Genomic DNA, 16326 nt, shown 5'->3' with positions numbered 1-16326 from the left:
CACTCAGCAACTGGTTTTACCTATTTTGAGGTATAGAACAACTAGTCACCTCCTGTGTGTTTGTGTGTCTACACAACAGAATTATTGTGAGGTAAAACAGATGTCGACATCCAAGTACAGACCCTAACCCCACCTCCCCATCCAGACACCCACACCCTGTTTGGTCATCATTTCTTAACATCCAGACACACACACACAAACACACGCCAGTGCATGCACATTTTGGTCCTTATTTCCTAACATCCAGTGTCGACAACATTTTTTACCACATGAATCAGAGATAGGGGACCAAAAGCCTTAGTGGTAAGGATTTGAACTTATGACCTCAACATTTGCAGGTATGTGCTCCACCTGTTGTGTTGGCTCTTCTTTCCTTAGATTATTGTTCAGGCCGCAGGCTTGGCCTGTTCAAATAGCTGATAAAACTGGGCATACCTATTTCTTTTTGCCAAAAATAATATTATCATGAACTGTTAAACTGACTAGAATGTCCAGTGATCTTTATTCAAGTGTTGATAATAATCATGTTCCTACAGGTTCAGTTAACAGAAAACAAGTTTACATAAACAAAAAATGGAAGGATAACCTGTTAAGTAAAGTTTACTATAAAGTTATTTAATTTCTTGGGTATGAAATCAGTACAGCTATTTCATTGGACCAGTACTTACCATTACCCTGCTAAATTTCTATAATGAACTTGTCCATCTTTCAATTTGGACAGTACCATTAAGTGTTAAAAGGGGTTCATACCAAAAAGATGTTGACTGAATGGCGAACAGTGCAGATTAAGATCAGACTGCACATATGTGCAGGCTGATCATGATCTGCATTGACAGCAAAGGCAGAATAAATTTTGTTCAGCATGATAAGGGTTAGCTAATCTAAAAGCTATTCTACTTCTGATAATATAAATAGCTACAAATGGATAAAACAGTTATTTCTATGTCAGTCTATATTTGTATAAGTATGGTTTAAGTATCCATAAATTAAAGTATTATTTACCCCACCCAGCACTACTTAGTATTTCCTGATTGACTATACCACTTCCTTTTCAGTACTAATACTAACACACTATGCAAGTTAGTAAAACAATGTTTTTCTTGTATTTCAGAATGATTATGAAGCAATTACTAACAGCGGTAGAGTATTTACATAGCAAAAATATAGTCCATAGAGATTTAAAGGTAAGAACTCTGTCAAGTTATAATTAATGTCATTCAAACTTATTTACTTAGAAAGGTCTGGTTTTGTACAGCGTTTTTCTGTTGGAATTTTCTAGACTGGAGGAAAGAAAAAATTATGTAGTTTGTTCTATGTTGTAGGATCTTTCCATACAAAATATATGTGAGCCACACCATGAGAAAACCCACAAAGTGCGTTTGCGACCAGCATGGATCCAGACCAGCCTGCGCATCTGCGCAGTCTCGTCAGGATCCATGCTGTTCGCTAATGGTTTCTCTAATTGAAATAGGCTTTGAAAGCGAACAGCATTGATTCTGACCAGACTGCGCGGATGCGTAGGCTGGTCTGGATCCATATTTGTTGCAAATGCACTATGTTGGTTTTCTCATGGTGCGGCTCATGATAGAATTCCACACTTTGCTACAGTTAGTTAAACCTGTTTTAAGCAGACAGCCAAGGGAACAACACAATCTGGCATACTAAGGCAGATGGCTGCTTCAGACTAGTTGAAATTATAATAAAGTCAGTTGGAACGTTAGCTGTCTGGCTGCTAAAGACAAGTGGCTGTTGAATACAGGTGCCCACTGAGGCAGGTTCAACATAATGAATTGCTGCTTGTCACATTTAAAGCAGACCATTTTACCTTTTATAGATTTTTTGTTGCTGTCTATGTAAATCATTAACCATCGGTATGCTCTCAATAATCGGTATGCACCATAAATACATTTTATATTAGTAATAAAATGTACTGAAATAATCATGGTGTCTAGTGCGGTTTTCTTGGTTATATAACCGCATATTTTTATAGCTAGATTTTAATTTTGGGAACATAAAATTTCCTGGTTTTCTGCGAACTGTTAAAGCTATTTTTTAGGCCCAGGAGTCTTTAATTAAATGTAGTACAGATGGGAATTTAATTTGTTCATTAGAATTTAATTTCATGGGTAGATACAAGTACGATATCGGTGAAAAGCGTTTCCCATGATTTCTTACCCTGCAAAATTTCTATAATGAATTTGTCCAGCTTTCAATTTGGACAGTACCATTAACTGTTAAAAGGGGTGCATACCAAAAAGATACTGACTGAATGGTGAACAGTGCAAATCATGATCAGACTGCATGGATGTGCAGGCTGATCATGATCTACAGTGGTCGCAAAAGGCAAAACCAATCGTGTCCAGCATGATAAGGGTTAAAATGAAATTCAAAAGTATTTGGGAAAATTTAATGTTTTATTAAACTACAATAATATTGATTATATTGATCTGTGAAACAAAATTAAAGTTAACATTTGGCCCAAGGGCATCGATTGGTTTTGATGAATAATGTAAATAGTGAAAGGTTTAAGGTAAAGAGAAAATAAAACATGCAAATTCAATACTGAGAAAGGCGTTTCCCTGATATACCATACATAAAAACTTACATTCCAAAGACATTTGTTACATATTGATTGACATTTATCACATCGGTGCAAGGAGGATTTTAGTGTGCACTGAGAATTTTAGGTGCTCCGTGTCATACACATCTGAATATATATACAGTAATGTTTAGTTTGAAAAGTTTATTTATTAACCAAGTCGGTTAAACTTTACAATATTTAATGAAGCCTTTTTACCCTTATGCTAGACACAATTGATTCTGCCTTTGAGACCAGTGTAGATCATGATCAGCCTGCACATCTATGCAGTCTGATCAAGATCTGCACTGTTCGCCATTCAGTCAGTATCTTTTTGGTAAGCACCCCTTTAAACAGTTAATAGTACTGTCCAAATTGAAAAATGGACAAGTTCATTATAGAAATTAAGCAGGGTTAGGGTTAATATTTGTCCAAGCTATGAATATGAAGCCTAAATGTTAACTGGAAAAATTATGTCTTTGCAAAGTAATTTTGGGGATATAGTATTATTGTTTGGGCAGTGAGGGGGAAGGGAGACACATTGATTCTGTCATGGTAATATTTAGACGGGTATCATTTTGCATCTGACTTAATTTTCTGGTTGAGCAAATATTTGTGGAATAATGGTGGCTTAAGCTTATGTCATCCAGTTTCGAAACCAAATTTTTTTTATTAAAAATATCAAATGAATATTTTGTGTATTTTCAGCCTGAGAATATACTCTTAGATGACAACTTGAATGTAAAGCTGTCAGATTTTGGTTTTGCCACAGTTCTAGGTCCAAACGAAGAATTAGCAGGTACACTGATACAGTACTCTTTGCTCCCAATATAACTTGTAAATTTAGATGTGAATGTAAATAAGCATTATACCCAATAATATAGCTATAAACAAAACGAGGATTTGTAACAACTTATAACAACATGATTAAGGTCGATTTTTAGCATTTAATATTATGGAATAAAACAGGATTTATATGATATTGTGGAATAAAACACAATTAGAAATCTGCCTATTCGATAGCGTTACAGAATTAAGATTAATTGTTATAGTTGATACTCTACTTCAATTAACTATATTTTTGTTGCTAAAATTAACTTCCCAGGGAAATGCACTCTCATAAGTACTGTAGTTTTGCTTCTGCAAGCATGACGCCATTGTATTGTAGAATGAGAAAAAAAATTAAAGGCGTTCTAGTTTGGCTAACAGATATGGTTTCATCATTTCATGTAAAACACAAGTTTAAAGAAAAGTGCACACATTTCCCTATATCTGTTAGGTTACTACATTAGCTTTGTGGCACCTATTGCATTATAGTTTTATTTTACCGAAAATGCCAAAGATTTCCAAAAATTTGTAATGGCTGTGTTTGCCAGACATTAGTCTCCAAGCCTTGAATCTGAAAATGTAAGTAACACAAAATTTTCCCAATATAAAACATTTTACTCATAGTCATCTCTTTGCTTTAAAATTTTCTACAAAGTACCATTAGAAAAACTTTTGTGATTAATTCTTTATTACACATTAACAAGAATGTAAGAGCTTGATGTTAGGTTTTACAAATAATTAGCTTCTCACTGTACTCTCTGAATGTGTGCATCAACTATGTGGGAGGTGATTAAATACACTTGCCTGTTTTTCCTAAGTTTATTGAATTAAGTGGGTTATTTTCTAAAAATGTAGGCCTTATGAAAGTGAAACAAGCACAATGATTGTGTATGAATCCCCAAGAGTATGGTCAAAAACTGACAAAAGATGTTCATTTTGCATAAATTATGGTTGATTAAGTGTACTCTACCCACGAACGTGAGTAAGATTTTTTTTCGTGATCATCATTACAAATGTTATTTATATTTTATAGAATTATGCGGAACACCTGTTTACCTTGCACCTGAAGTACTGGATGTCTCGTACGGCAACGTGCCCGGGTACCGACATGAGGTAGACATGTGGGCGTGTGGAGTTATTATGTATACATTATTGTGTGGAGCGCCGCCTTTCTGGCATCGTAAACAGATGCAAATTTTTCGAATGATTATGCAAGGAAATTATAAATTTGGGAGCCCAGAATGGGACGACATTAGCCAACCACCAAAAGATCTGGTTAGTAATTGTCAAAATTAAAGTAAAATTAAACTAGTAACATATGATTTAGTTATGAATCAATTGCAGTGACGGAAAACATCAGTTGGGGCATTAAATTGTTCATTTTGGGAAGCCATCCAGCTGGCTAACGGAAGGTCAGTGGTTCTACCCAGGTGCCCGCCCGTGATGAAAAAATGCATGGAGGGGCACCTTGGGTCTTCCTCCACCATCAAAGCTGGAAAGTCGCCATTTGACCTATAATTGTGTTGGTACGACGTTAAACCCAGAAAAACAAACAAACAAACAAACAAAACTGAGTAAATTATTCATAGTGAATTTCAGATATTTATCCTGTTACTTACTGCATTTCTTCAAAGGCATTCTTCCTTTGAGGGAGTAATACAATATGAACAAAGCAAGTGAATATATATGTAACTGCTTTCAGGAAATGTCTGTGAGTTGATTGAAAGGGTATATATCAGAAATTTCCGTGGGAACTTTATTGAAGTCCAGTTCACTTCATGTTTTTGCGTGTTTATCTTAAAATCATGCACCATTATATCATTCCCATAAATAGAGCTAGTTTAGTGAGGTATTATCTAATAGCCTTTGCTGAAATTCTCAATTGTATTACAGTGCACACTATTATGTCAGCTTGAGATCAGTTTACTTGTCAATTTGGTAAACCTTGATAAAATCTTACCTAATACAAGAGTTCATTCCAATTAGTACCGGGTAAACAAAAGATTGAGAAGGTCGTCTTGTTCGACTTTTATTTTTCATGGATAAGTAGAGAACTACCGCCAAATCATTTATGACAACGGGGGACTAATTTTTGTCAATTTTTTGATTGAGTCAATAAAAAAAATAGATCCTAACAAACAAGATATATTCCCATTCAATTTGTGTCCGCAAATTCATATCCCTACAAGATAACCATTTCCGCTGAAGCATGAAATTTACTGCTCACGAAATTAAATGCTTCTGTATTGCTCATTGAATGGTTTAAAACCAGGATTCAAGATGACATAACCGTTTTGAGACCAATCTCTTAATTCTGGCATCTTGGATCAAGGTCTCAAGTCTCTAGCATCTGATTGGTTGATTTTGAGCTCAGTCTTAAGAATTTACCAATAACAACGCTGCATACTGAGACATGTCTCCAAACTTGAGTTTAAAACCCTTGGCTCCTGATTTTTCTGATCAAAATTGTCCAATAAGAAGGCTATGTTAGTATTGATTATATTTCAAGTTTTTTCAGAAAGTAGGGACCATTGTTTTGAGAGGAATTAGTTAATGTGGATTGAAAAGAACTTTGAAATTGCGACACAAAATAGCGGGAAGTCCAAATTGCAACAGTAATCATATCTGAAAAGACGTATCACTTAAGAACAATGATTACTGTAGTCAACTGCGCTTTGTTACAAGTTCAACAGTTCACATTATTTCCTGTCATTTATTTCATTGTAAAGAGAATATCACCAGTAAATATCATATTCATATGATGAATGGTTCTTTTCATGGCTTTGAAATTCTTTGTGTCACATAAAATTATGATCATGACGAATTTTCTGGCTAACAACTTTGTCAACAAGTTATTTCAATCATTTAGGTAACCAGAACTATTTTGTTTATATCTTGGAAGTTTCGCCCACTGTTATTTCATGGACCGTTGATAATTTTGACTGAAATGACAGCTTATTCTATCAACAAACGCCTAACTACTTTAAGAGGTACCAGTACATGTGATACGAAGTAAAGTAAAAAAAAAAGCTTTTCAGGATGTTTATCACAAAGCTCTTTGTTTAGCAAAGATAATAATATCCTTTCTTAGCTTTTATTTTTATGCCCCCCTTCGAAAAGGAGGGGTATATTGTTTTGCAGATGTCGGTCGGTAGGTCAGTCGGTCTGTCGGTCGGTCGGTCGGTCGGAATGTAGACCAATCCGTTTCCGGATGATAACTCAAGAACTCTTGGGCTTAGGATCATGAAAGTTGATAGGGAGGTTGGTCATCACCAGCAGATGACCCCTATTGATTTTGAGGTCTGTATGTCAAAGGTCAAGGTCACAGTGACCCTGAATAGTAAAACGGTCAAGGTGACCCTGAATAGTAAAACGGTTTCCGGATGATAGCTCAAGAACCCTTGGGCCTAGGATCGTGAAAGTTGATAGGGAGATTGGTCATTACCAGCAGATGACCCCTATTGTTTTTGAGATTAGTATGTCAAAGGTCAGGGTCACAGTGACCAGGAACAGTAAAATGGTTTCTGGATTATAACTAAAGAAAGGGTTTCTGATCTTCTTGTCCAAAACCATAGGGCCTAGGGCTTTGATATTTGGTCAGATTATTTCCCTGGGGTCAAATATGGCCCCACCCCGGGGGTCACATGGTTTATATAGACTTATATAGGAAAAAACTTTGAAAAATCTCTTGCCAAAACCACAGGGCCTAGGGCTTTGATATTTTGTATATGAAATCATCTAGTGGTCCTCTACTAAGATTGTTCAAATTATTCCCCTAGGGTCAAATATGGCTCCGCACTGGGGGTCACATGGTTTACATAGACTTATATAGGGAGAAACTTTGAAAATCTTCTTGTCGAAACCACAAAGACTATGACTTTGATATTTTGTAATGTAGCATTATCTAGTTGTTCTCTACCAAGTTTGTTCAAATTATCCCTCTAGGGTCAAATATGGCCCGCCTCAGGGGTCACATGGTTCATATAGACTTATATAGGGAAAAACTTAGAATCTTCATGTCCATAACTTAAATCATTCAAATTTGGACCCCATGTATAGTTTTGAGTGGCAAGATTAGCCTTGACATGAGTTGACCTTGATCTTGACCTAGTGACCTACTTTCACATTTCTGTAGCTACAGCCTTCAAATGTGGACCACATGCATAGGTTTGTGTACCAAAATAAACTTTGACCTTGTTATTGACCTAGTGACCTACTTTCACATTTTTGAAGGTGCATGCTTCAAATTTGGACCACATGCATAGTGTTTTGTTCCAAAATTAAATTTGACCTTGATTTTGACCTAGTGACCTAATTTCACATTTCTCAAGCTACAGCCTTCAAATTTGAACCACATGCATAGTTTTGTGTACTGAAATGAACTTTGATCTTGAGATTGACCTAGTGACCTACTTTCACATTTCTGAAGGTACAGGCTTCAGATTTGGACCACTTGCATAGTTTTGTGTTCTGAAATAAAATTTGACCTTGATTTTGACCTAGTGACCTACTTTCACATTTCTCAAGCTACAGCCTTCAAATTTGAACCACATGCATAGTTTTGTGTACCGAAATGAACTTTGATCTTGAGATTGATATAGTGACCTACTTTCACATTTCTGAAGCTACAGGCTCCAAATTTGGACTGCATGCGTATTTATTTTTGTGTTCTGAATTGGAATTTGACATTGATTTTTACCTATTACCTACTTTCACATTTCTCAAGCTACAGCCTCCATATTTGAAGCACATGCATAGTTCTGTCTACCGAAATGAACTTTGATCTTGAAATTGATCTAGTGACCTACTTTCACATTTTTCAAGCCACAGTTTTCAAATTTGGATCACATACACTTTGTTCTGTACCGAAATGAAATTTGACCTTGAGTTTGACCTTGAGCTAGTCTTGAAATTTGGAACATTTAAAAATGGCTCAGTGGATGGCGCCGAGATCTCTCTGTAATCTCTTGTTAGGTTAATAGGTTAAAGGTCAAGTCAGATTAAACCAGAATGGTAGAACTTTTGTTTACAGTGAGCATATAATTTTGTTCCTTGTGCAATTACTGAATGCATCAAGGGGCGCATTTCGTGTTCGACGAGCTCTTGTAATAAATTATCATTGTAAAAAAAGAATGAAATACAATGCAGAAGTTTCTTATAAGAAATATTACAATGCTTTGCATTTAAAAGAGAAAAAAGCAGAGTTTTTTTTTTGTAACAGAAAAGCCTTTATTTCTGTGAAATAATTTGAAGGTGTCCTTTATAATGTTATTTACTGAAATAAATTCAAAAAAGCAAATTCGACGAATTGTATCCCCCGCAGAATGGGTTTGTGGTGAGGAATGGCAAAGAAATATATCTGGAAAAAAGTTGAGGATTTTACTAAGAAGCAAATAATTTCATTAGTCGGGATCAAGTTAACAGAAAACGAATGTTTTAAGTGTACATAATAAAAGTTATGTTAAGTTGATCCTGACAAATGAAATTATTTTGAATGGAATATATGTTTACTGTAATAGGCTTAGCTTTTAGAATTAGATGGAGTTAAATGTGAGCTTGAAATGTAACTAGAATAAAATCTTGTATTCGAGTAGTTTGGCACCAACTGTTGCTGTTTAACATGTAAGTTTAACATGCTGTTTAACAAGTTTTGGTAAGCGGTACCGGGTGAGGGTACAAAACTTCACATTGGTAATAAATATTGATGGAAAATATACAATGGAAAAAATTGTTAAGGGGGTGGGGGTGGGGGGTGACTGGATGGAGGAGCGAGGTGGGATGGGGGCGGGAAGGGTACACCTTCGCATATTGATAAATATTCATTGAGGGTTTAACATTTTTTTTTTAAAAAGGAATGAAAATAATTTGGGGAGAGAAGAGGGGATGGGATGACCAGAGCGGTGGGGGTGACCTGTGTGGGTACACAACTTCACATGTTGATAATAATAATAATAATGTTCATGGAAAAAAATTAAAGAAGTTTAATGAAAATCTACCAATTGCTTAGTTTGTTACGTACAAATATGTGGATTTTTAAACAAAGGGCAATAAAAAAACTCTAAAATAACTGAAGAGATCCTGACGAAATTGTGTGTGCACTACCACATTATAATTTAAGTTTCATAGTTCTAGGTCAAATTTGTCACAAGTTATGAAGTATTTATAGTACCCTATATAGTTAACACTAGAAACTTCTAAGGACCATAACTCTGGTGTTACCTGAGCAATCTGACTGAAACTTGACGTGCCACAGTTCCTTTTAGTGTTGAACTTGTATATGAAGTTTTATTTAAATATTCCAAACCACTTCCTAAATATGGCTCCAGATGGAAAGACCGGATGGATGGACAATGCCAAAACTGTATCCCTCCGCCTTTGGCAGGAGATTAAAAATCACCACCTAAAGAAATTAGTTAAGATATGTAAGTTGCAGTGGTAGTTGGCATTTATTACTTAGGGTTGAAATGAACAAGGAGAATCAAGTATAGAATGAACATCCCCTCCCCTCCTCCCCCATTCCCTGGTATGCTGTACATGTAGCAGATATATCATAAATGTGGTTTAAGGCTTGGCTTGAACCAGGGACCACCAAAATGAATGGTTGTCCCCAGACTCAGACATGTTAGTGTAAGCACACCAAGGACTCCTAAAATAAACAGCTGTCATTGGGCTAGAAATACATTGAAGATAAGCAAACAAGTGAAAGTTTGATATATCGAAAGTAATATGTCGGTGGTTTTTGTTCTTGCAGATTTCCAAATTGTTGGTCGTAGATCCACGAAAAAGGCTTGCTGCAAAAGAGGCCTTAGAGCATACCTTCTTCAAACGAGAGGTAAGTTACTTTTTCTCATGTCTGCTTTTGTCTCCATCAAAGGAGTCCGGCACATGAGTGGATTAAGTTTAATGACTTATGTTTGAATCCTAGAGTCATAATTATGAAAAAAATCATACTAATATAACTACTCCATAATCCTAGAGTCATAATTATGAAAAAAATCATACTAATATAACTACTCCATAGTCTATGGAGTAGTTATATTAGTATGATTTTTTTCATAATTATGACTCTAGGATTCAAAAATAAGTCATTAAACTTAATCCACTCATGTGCCGGACCCCTTTGAGATCAATCATTTAACCTTTAGCCTGTTGGCAGCAAATGATTCTGCCTTTGCGTCCAGTGCGGACCAAGATCAGCCTGCACGTCCGTGCAGGCTGATCATGGTCTGCACTGTTCAGTCAGTAAATTTTCATTTTAATTACTCCATCATTTCAAACAAATTGTTTCAATCAGATTGCAGTTTTAAAAATCAAAATTCAATACATGATCAAAGACATTAGACAAGCAGACGACAATATTTCAATATTTATGATTGATGTGACTGCAGTAATTCAAATATAATTATTGAAATAATTTGAAATTAATTATAAATTTGGTTTGTGCCAAAGGCTGTATTTAGAACACGGACTTTTATTGCAGCAATTGAGGCCTAAAGAAGTTTATACATTTTTGGAAACAATATTTCATATCCTCCATGAAAACGCATTTCTTAAGTGTCATAGCCGTGCCTGCCTATATTTTGTTCACTTATGTTTGTCATAGGGGAGGTAAAACTCACTTGTAAACATTTAGGGGGTAGGGTAAAGTTTACGACTACCAGATTTTCACTGTTTAATTACAGTAACTATCTTATTGTCAGTAAATGTATATATGTCAACCAATGTCAGCAAAAAGAAATTCATCGAAAAGGAATGAAGGGCAAACTTGATATTTAAGGTCAAAGGTCCAATTTATGTACAAATCACAAAAATTGACATATTTGAAATTTATTTTTATTCTTAAAAATTAGTTTGTTCTCATAAGTCACTCAGCTTTATATATGTAATGTGTATATATCAGTCAAAGTCAGAAATGCATTTTTTTTGCAAAACGTCAAAGTCAACCCTGATAATTGAAGGTCAAAGTTCATTTTCATGCATAAATATGAAAAATGTTGCATTTACTTTTTCTAGCGTTTTTAATATGTATTCACATTGTTAGTCATTGAAGTTAATTCGTTTTCATGTCTGAATGTCAGGCAAAGTCAGCAGTGCAAAGCTAACCGCAAAACTGCCAAGGGTAAGGCTTATATCAAAGGTCAAAGGTAAAATTTGTGTGAAAAATTGCATGAATAGTTTCCTGTTTGAAATATAACAGCTATTTCTGATCATTATTTGTAATTGCTCGTAATTTATTTCAATGTATATATGTCCCACATTGTCAGTAATATAAATATCGTCTGAAATCAGACAAGTTCAAATGTGATATTAAGGGTCAAAGGTCATTTTCATGTAAAAGAATGAAAAAAACTGGCTCTTTAACTTTTCTTCTTGTTAATGATAATTTGTCGATATTAGTCAACAATATCAGGTCAAGCAAGGTCAGCAATGTAGGTCTTATTCTTATAAGTAAAAGGCAAACCTATTATCAAAGGTCAAATTTTGTGTAAGAACATATGATGTCATTCTTGAAATGATAATGAAAAATTAGTCAAGATCAAATCTGACATTGAAGGTCAAGAAGAACGCCCTAAAAAACTCGCCATTATGAAAAAAACAGGCTGGAACAAGTTGGGGAGTAAATGCAAAGATCCCCTGCAAGTCTACACAGGCAACGTACGGCCCATAGCAGAGTACGCATCAACCTCACTGGTACCTGCTTCCAAAACCAGTAAAGATAAACTGGACAAGATTGAATTTCCGGTCTGAGGATAATCCCGGGGCAATGAAAACAACTCCAATAAAATAAATGGAAAAGACAGCCAACCCTGAGCCATAAGAGACTAGACGAGAGTACAAAGCTTTTGTGCATGCATAGAAGGCAAAGAGACTACCATCCCGCGCACTCCACTCGAAATCGAGAGCAGAACCAAGGACAGACTGAAAAAGACAGAGTCAAAGAACTGCGAAAAGGGAAAGCAGCAGCACTGGACACAGAGGCATAACCGCTCGAACCCAGTGAATGGGTTCCCAGACAATGTGCTCCCAAAATCAGATTGGAGGTGCCAAGAGTAGAATAAAAGGGAAAGCAACAACAGGCTTACCAACAATCTCTTACGCTAGAATTGATCAATAACCGCTATTCAGCATACTCTTGGATCCAAGCATATACCGATGGATCAGTGGAAAAGGCAGTTCAGAAACCTGGGAGTGGTGCCTACATCAAATTTTCAGACAGCTCCTCCTTCATTCTCTCTCATGCAGTCGGCAAGAGATGCTCCAACAACAGATCCAGATGTAAGCCCTCACATCGGCGACACTCGAACTGTATGAGCGAGGAGAAAAGGGACAATATATTCCTAACAGACCCCAGGTCAGCTCTTCAGGCTCTCTCAGCAGGTTCATCAGACAACTTAATCAGACAAGGAAAAAAACATCAATCTTCTGCATGAGAGCAACAATGTAGCATTTCGATGGATTCCTGCATATGTGGGCATAGCTGAAAATGAAGCTGCGCACAAACTTGTAAAGACAGCAACCGGGCAAATACAGCCCCAACCTCCAGCATCATACAGAGAAGCTCATTCTCTGTGGAATCACAGCTTTGCGTCAAACTGGATGAACAAAAATGGAGGTTACCTGCTAAATCAGGACTGTCTACACAAGCTATACAGCCAATCAACAGTCTTCCGTCTGCGCACTGAAGACTGTGGCCTGAGAAAATATATGAAGAAGATGGGAGTTGCAGAGAATGCTAAATGGCAGTGCGGATCAGAGGAACAAACATCATTTCACATTCTGCAGAGCTGTTCCTGTCTGGAAAAAGTACGCCAGAAAGTTTGGACAACAGACATCCCATCTGAGACCAAGCCGTGGAGAGATGCCAGCGACCTGCAGAATACGATGCAAATCATTGCCGCATCCAATCATAAGATATAAAACGGCCATAAGAAGATGGAAGGCAGTAAGGAAGTAAGTAAGTAAGTAAAGGCCAACATTAAAATGAATTAACATCAAGTTATAACAAGTTATGTTTGAACAAAGAAATAAAATAACAGTGCTATCTTTTGAATTTATTACCCGAAAATGAATTTTAAACTTTAACATCAAGGCTGATCTAGACTCATGTCTTACGATATCTTCATTGTTGACATTGACCCATAGGTATACATGTATGAAACTTCAAGGAATAACCATAAGATATTAATAATGTCAAAATACCTTTAAACAATAAATTTTTTTGCAAAAATACTTTTTTTGCGATCTTTCACGCAAATTTCAATTTTTACCTTTGATATAAGCTTTACCAATCACTGTTTTAAATTAGATTTGCTTTGCTGACATTGATTTACAAATAAATTAAGACTAAATTATTTTCAATGAACAAAATGACAAGATAATTTGTAACGAAGAAGAAATTAAAAATGCTGTATTTTGAATTTTTACATTAAAATGACCTTTGGCCTTTAATGTCAGATTTGACCTTGACTTATTTTTCATTATCATTTTCAACAGTAAAATTGTCAGTTGTGTATACTTTAAAATGAATACTGATCAGTTTTACTAGTAGTGACAAAAATAACCTACACAATAAAAAAATCATTTCAAGATTCTAGTTATTTTGCGAATTCTTACACAAAATTTGACCTTTGATAATAGGTTTGCCTTTTACTTATAAGAATAAGACCTACATTGCTGACCTTGCTTGACATGTATACATTAAAGTAAATTGCTAACAGTGAATTATAACAACAAGCTATTTTTTATCAAAGTAATGAGTAAGTATGGTAAATTATGTATTTTTTTATAAAAAAGTGACTCCTGACCTCCAATACCAGGTTTGACCTTGACTTATTTTCTCTTCGATGTCATCGTCTGACATATATACAGTAAAATGAACAACGATCAGTTACTAAAATGACAAAACAAATACTTTTAAATACTAAACATATTACAAACTGGTGATGCAACATTTTACTCACCTCTTTGACCTTTGACCTTTGATATTATGGTTGATCTTGAATGTTTTAAAATTATATGTGCATACTAGACATCGCCTAACATTTATAAAATAAAATGAACTGATATCGTTGACTAATATCGACGAAATATTATCAACAAGAAGAAAAATTAAAGAGCCATTTTTTCATTCTTTTACATAAAAATGACCTTTGACCCTTAATATTACATTTGAACTTGTCTGATTTCTGACGATATCTTTATTACTCACATTGTGGGACATATATACATTAAAATAAATCACGAGCAATTACTAATAATGATAAGAAATAGCATTTATGTTTCAAACAGGAAGCTATTCATGCAATTTTTCACACAAATTTGACATTTGACCTTTGATATAAGCTTTACCTTTAGCAGTTTTGGGGTTACATCTGCACTGCTGACTTTGCCTGGCATATAGGCATTAAAACAAATTAACTTCAGTGACTAACAATGCGAATACATATTACAACGATTAAAAAAGTAAAGGTAACATTTTTCACATTTTGCATGAAAATGAACTTTGACCTCCAATTATCAGGGTTGACTTTGATGTTTTGCAAAAAAAATTGCATTTCTGACCTTGTCTGATATATACACATTACATAAGTACAGCTGAGTGACTTATGAGAACAAACTAATTTTTAAGAATAAAAATAAATTTGCCCTTCATTCTTTTTAGATGAATTTCTTTTTGCTGACATTGGTTGACATATATACATTTACTGACAATAAGATAGTTACTGTAATTAAACAGTGAAAATATGGTAGTCGTAAACTTTACCCTACCCCCTAATTTTTTACAAGTGAGTTTTACCTCCCCTATGACAAACATATGTAAACAAAATATAGATAGGTACGGCATTGACACTTAAGAAATGGGTTTTCATGGAGGATATGAAATATTGTTTCCAAAAATGTATAAACTTCTTTTGGCCTCAATTGTTGCAATAAAAGTCCGTGAGCTCTCGGACTAATAAGACGTGCATTATGTGTCATAAAACTCCATTTATAGATAAAGGAAGTGCAAATCATGTCAAAATGATTGACTTTAATATCGAATGATAAACGTGATAAAACGTGACAGAATGCACTGACCACTGACTGATTTTAATGTTAAATTAAGTAGAGATATTGGTTAATAGGAAAGGGAAAAAAGAATGCAGTCTGAAGCATTTTGCTATGACAACTACTTGGTAAAATTGTTAGGCTTATTATTTTTGTGGTAAAGAGTCTTTATTGAATTCTGCACAGTGTGCTCATTTATGCATATTTTTCAGTCGAATGTATTTAGGTACAAGAAAATTTATTGATTATCGCATACTTTCTGAGTTGAAACAAATTAATCTGTTAAGGCAAGCTGATACTAGGTAATTGATTGAAATCCAGGCAGTGGAACATTTCATTTGTCAAATTCTGTCACTGTCTACAGAAAGGCATTTTGCTTAATCAGAATACTCAGTCTGAATTTCCAACTTAAATTTGCTGAATTTTCAATACATATTTCAAAGAAACTTTCATGAAATGTTTTCTCATAAAATTGAAGAAAATTTAAACTTAGGCCTATGCAGTTACTTTTAGTGTTCAAAATTTACAGACGTTTCGATAAAAGATCGTTCTATAATGTTCTGCTAAAGTATCTAGCTACTTACTGAAACAGCAAAAATGTTTTTTTATATATTGTAAAATTCAGACTCATTATTTGTTTTGAAGTATATGACTCAAAAACAAAAATCTGTAAGAAGTTTAGATCATGCGGAATTGCGGGTACACAATTACTTAGAATTACAGATCATGCAGAATTAAACGTACACAAATGGCATAGGTTATTGTTAATTCAAGATCTATCTGTGTTAGCTTTTATTACTGCCTATCCTCTCACTAGTATATCAGGCATTTTGATTATTAACAAATTAAATCTAAACTAGAAAATGCTTTTG

The 16326-nt window shown here is 34.9% G+C and overlaps 1 protein-coding gene across 2 annotated transcripts in view; it reads left to right on the top strand.

The window, feature by feature from the left end:
* LOC123534419 (phosphorylase b kinase gamma catalytic chain, skeletal muscle/heart isoform-like) overlaps positions 1-16326 on the top strand; it is a 98814-nt gene that overhangs the window by 71726 nt on the left and 10762 nt on the right. The window contains exons 7-10 of one of the 2 annotated variants that reach the window (XM_045316660.2): positions 1112-1184; positions 3287-3377; positions 4440-4681; positions 10158-10238. In XM_045316660.2, the coding sequence (XP_045172595.2) occupies positions 1112-1184; positions 3287-3377; positions 4440-4681; positions 10158-10238 (487 nt within the window). The remainder of the gene's footprint in view (positions 1-1111; positions 1185-3286; positions 3378-4439; positions 4682-10157; positions 10239-16326) is intronic. The other variant, XM_045316661.2, reaches the window with a different exon arrangement.

Source organism: Mercenaria mercenaria, chromosome 12, assembly GCF_021730395.1.
Source record: "Mercenaria mercenaria strain notata chromosome 12, MADL_Memer_1, whole genome shotgun sequence".
Lineage (NCBI taxonomy): Eukaryota > Metazoa > Mollusca > Bivalvia > Venerida > Veneridae > Mercenaria > Mercenaria mercenaria.
Note: the sequence above shows the minus strand (reverse complement) of the source record. Positions and strands in the feature narration are given on the sequence as shown.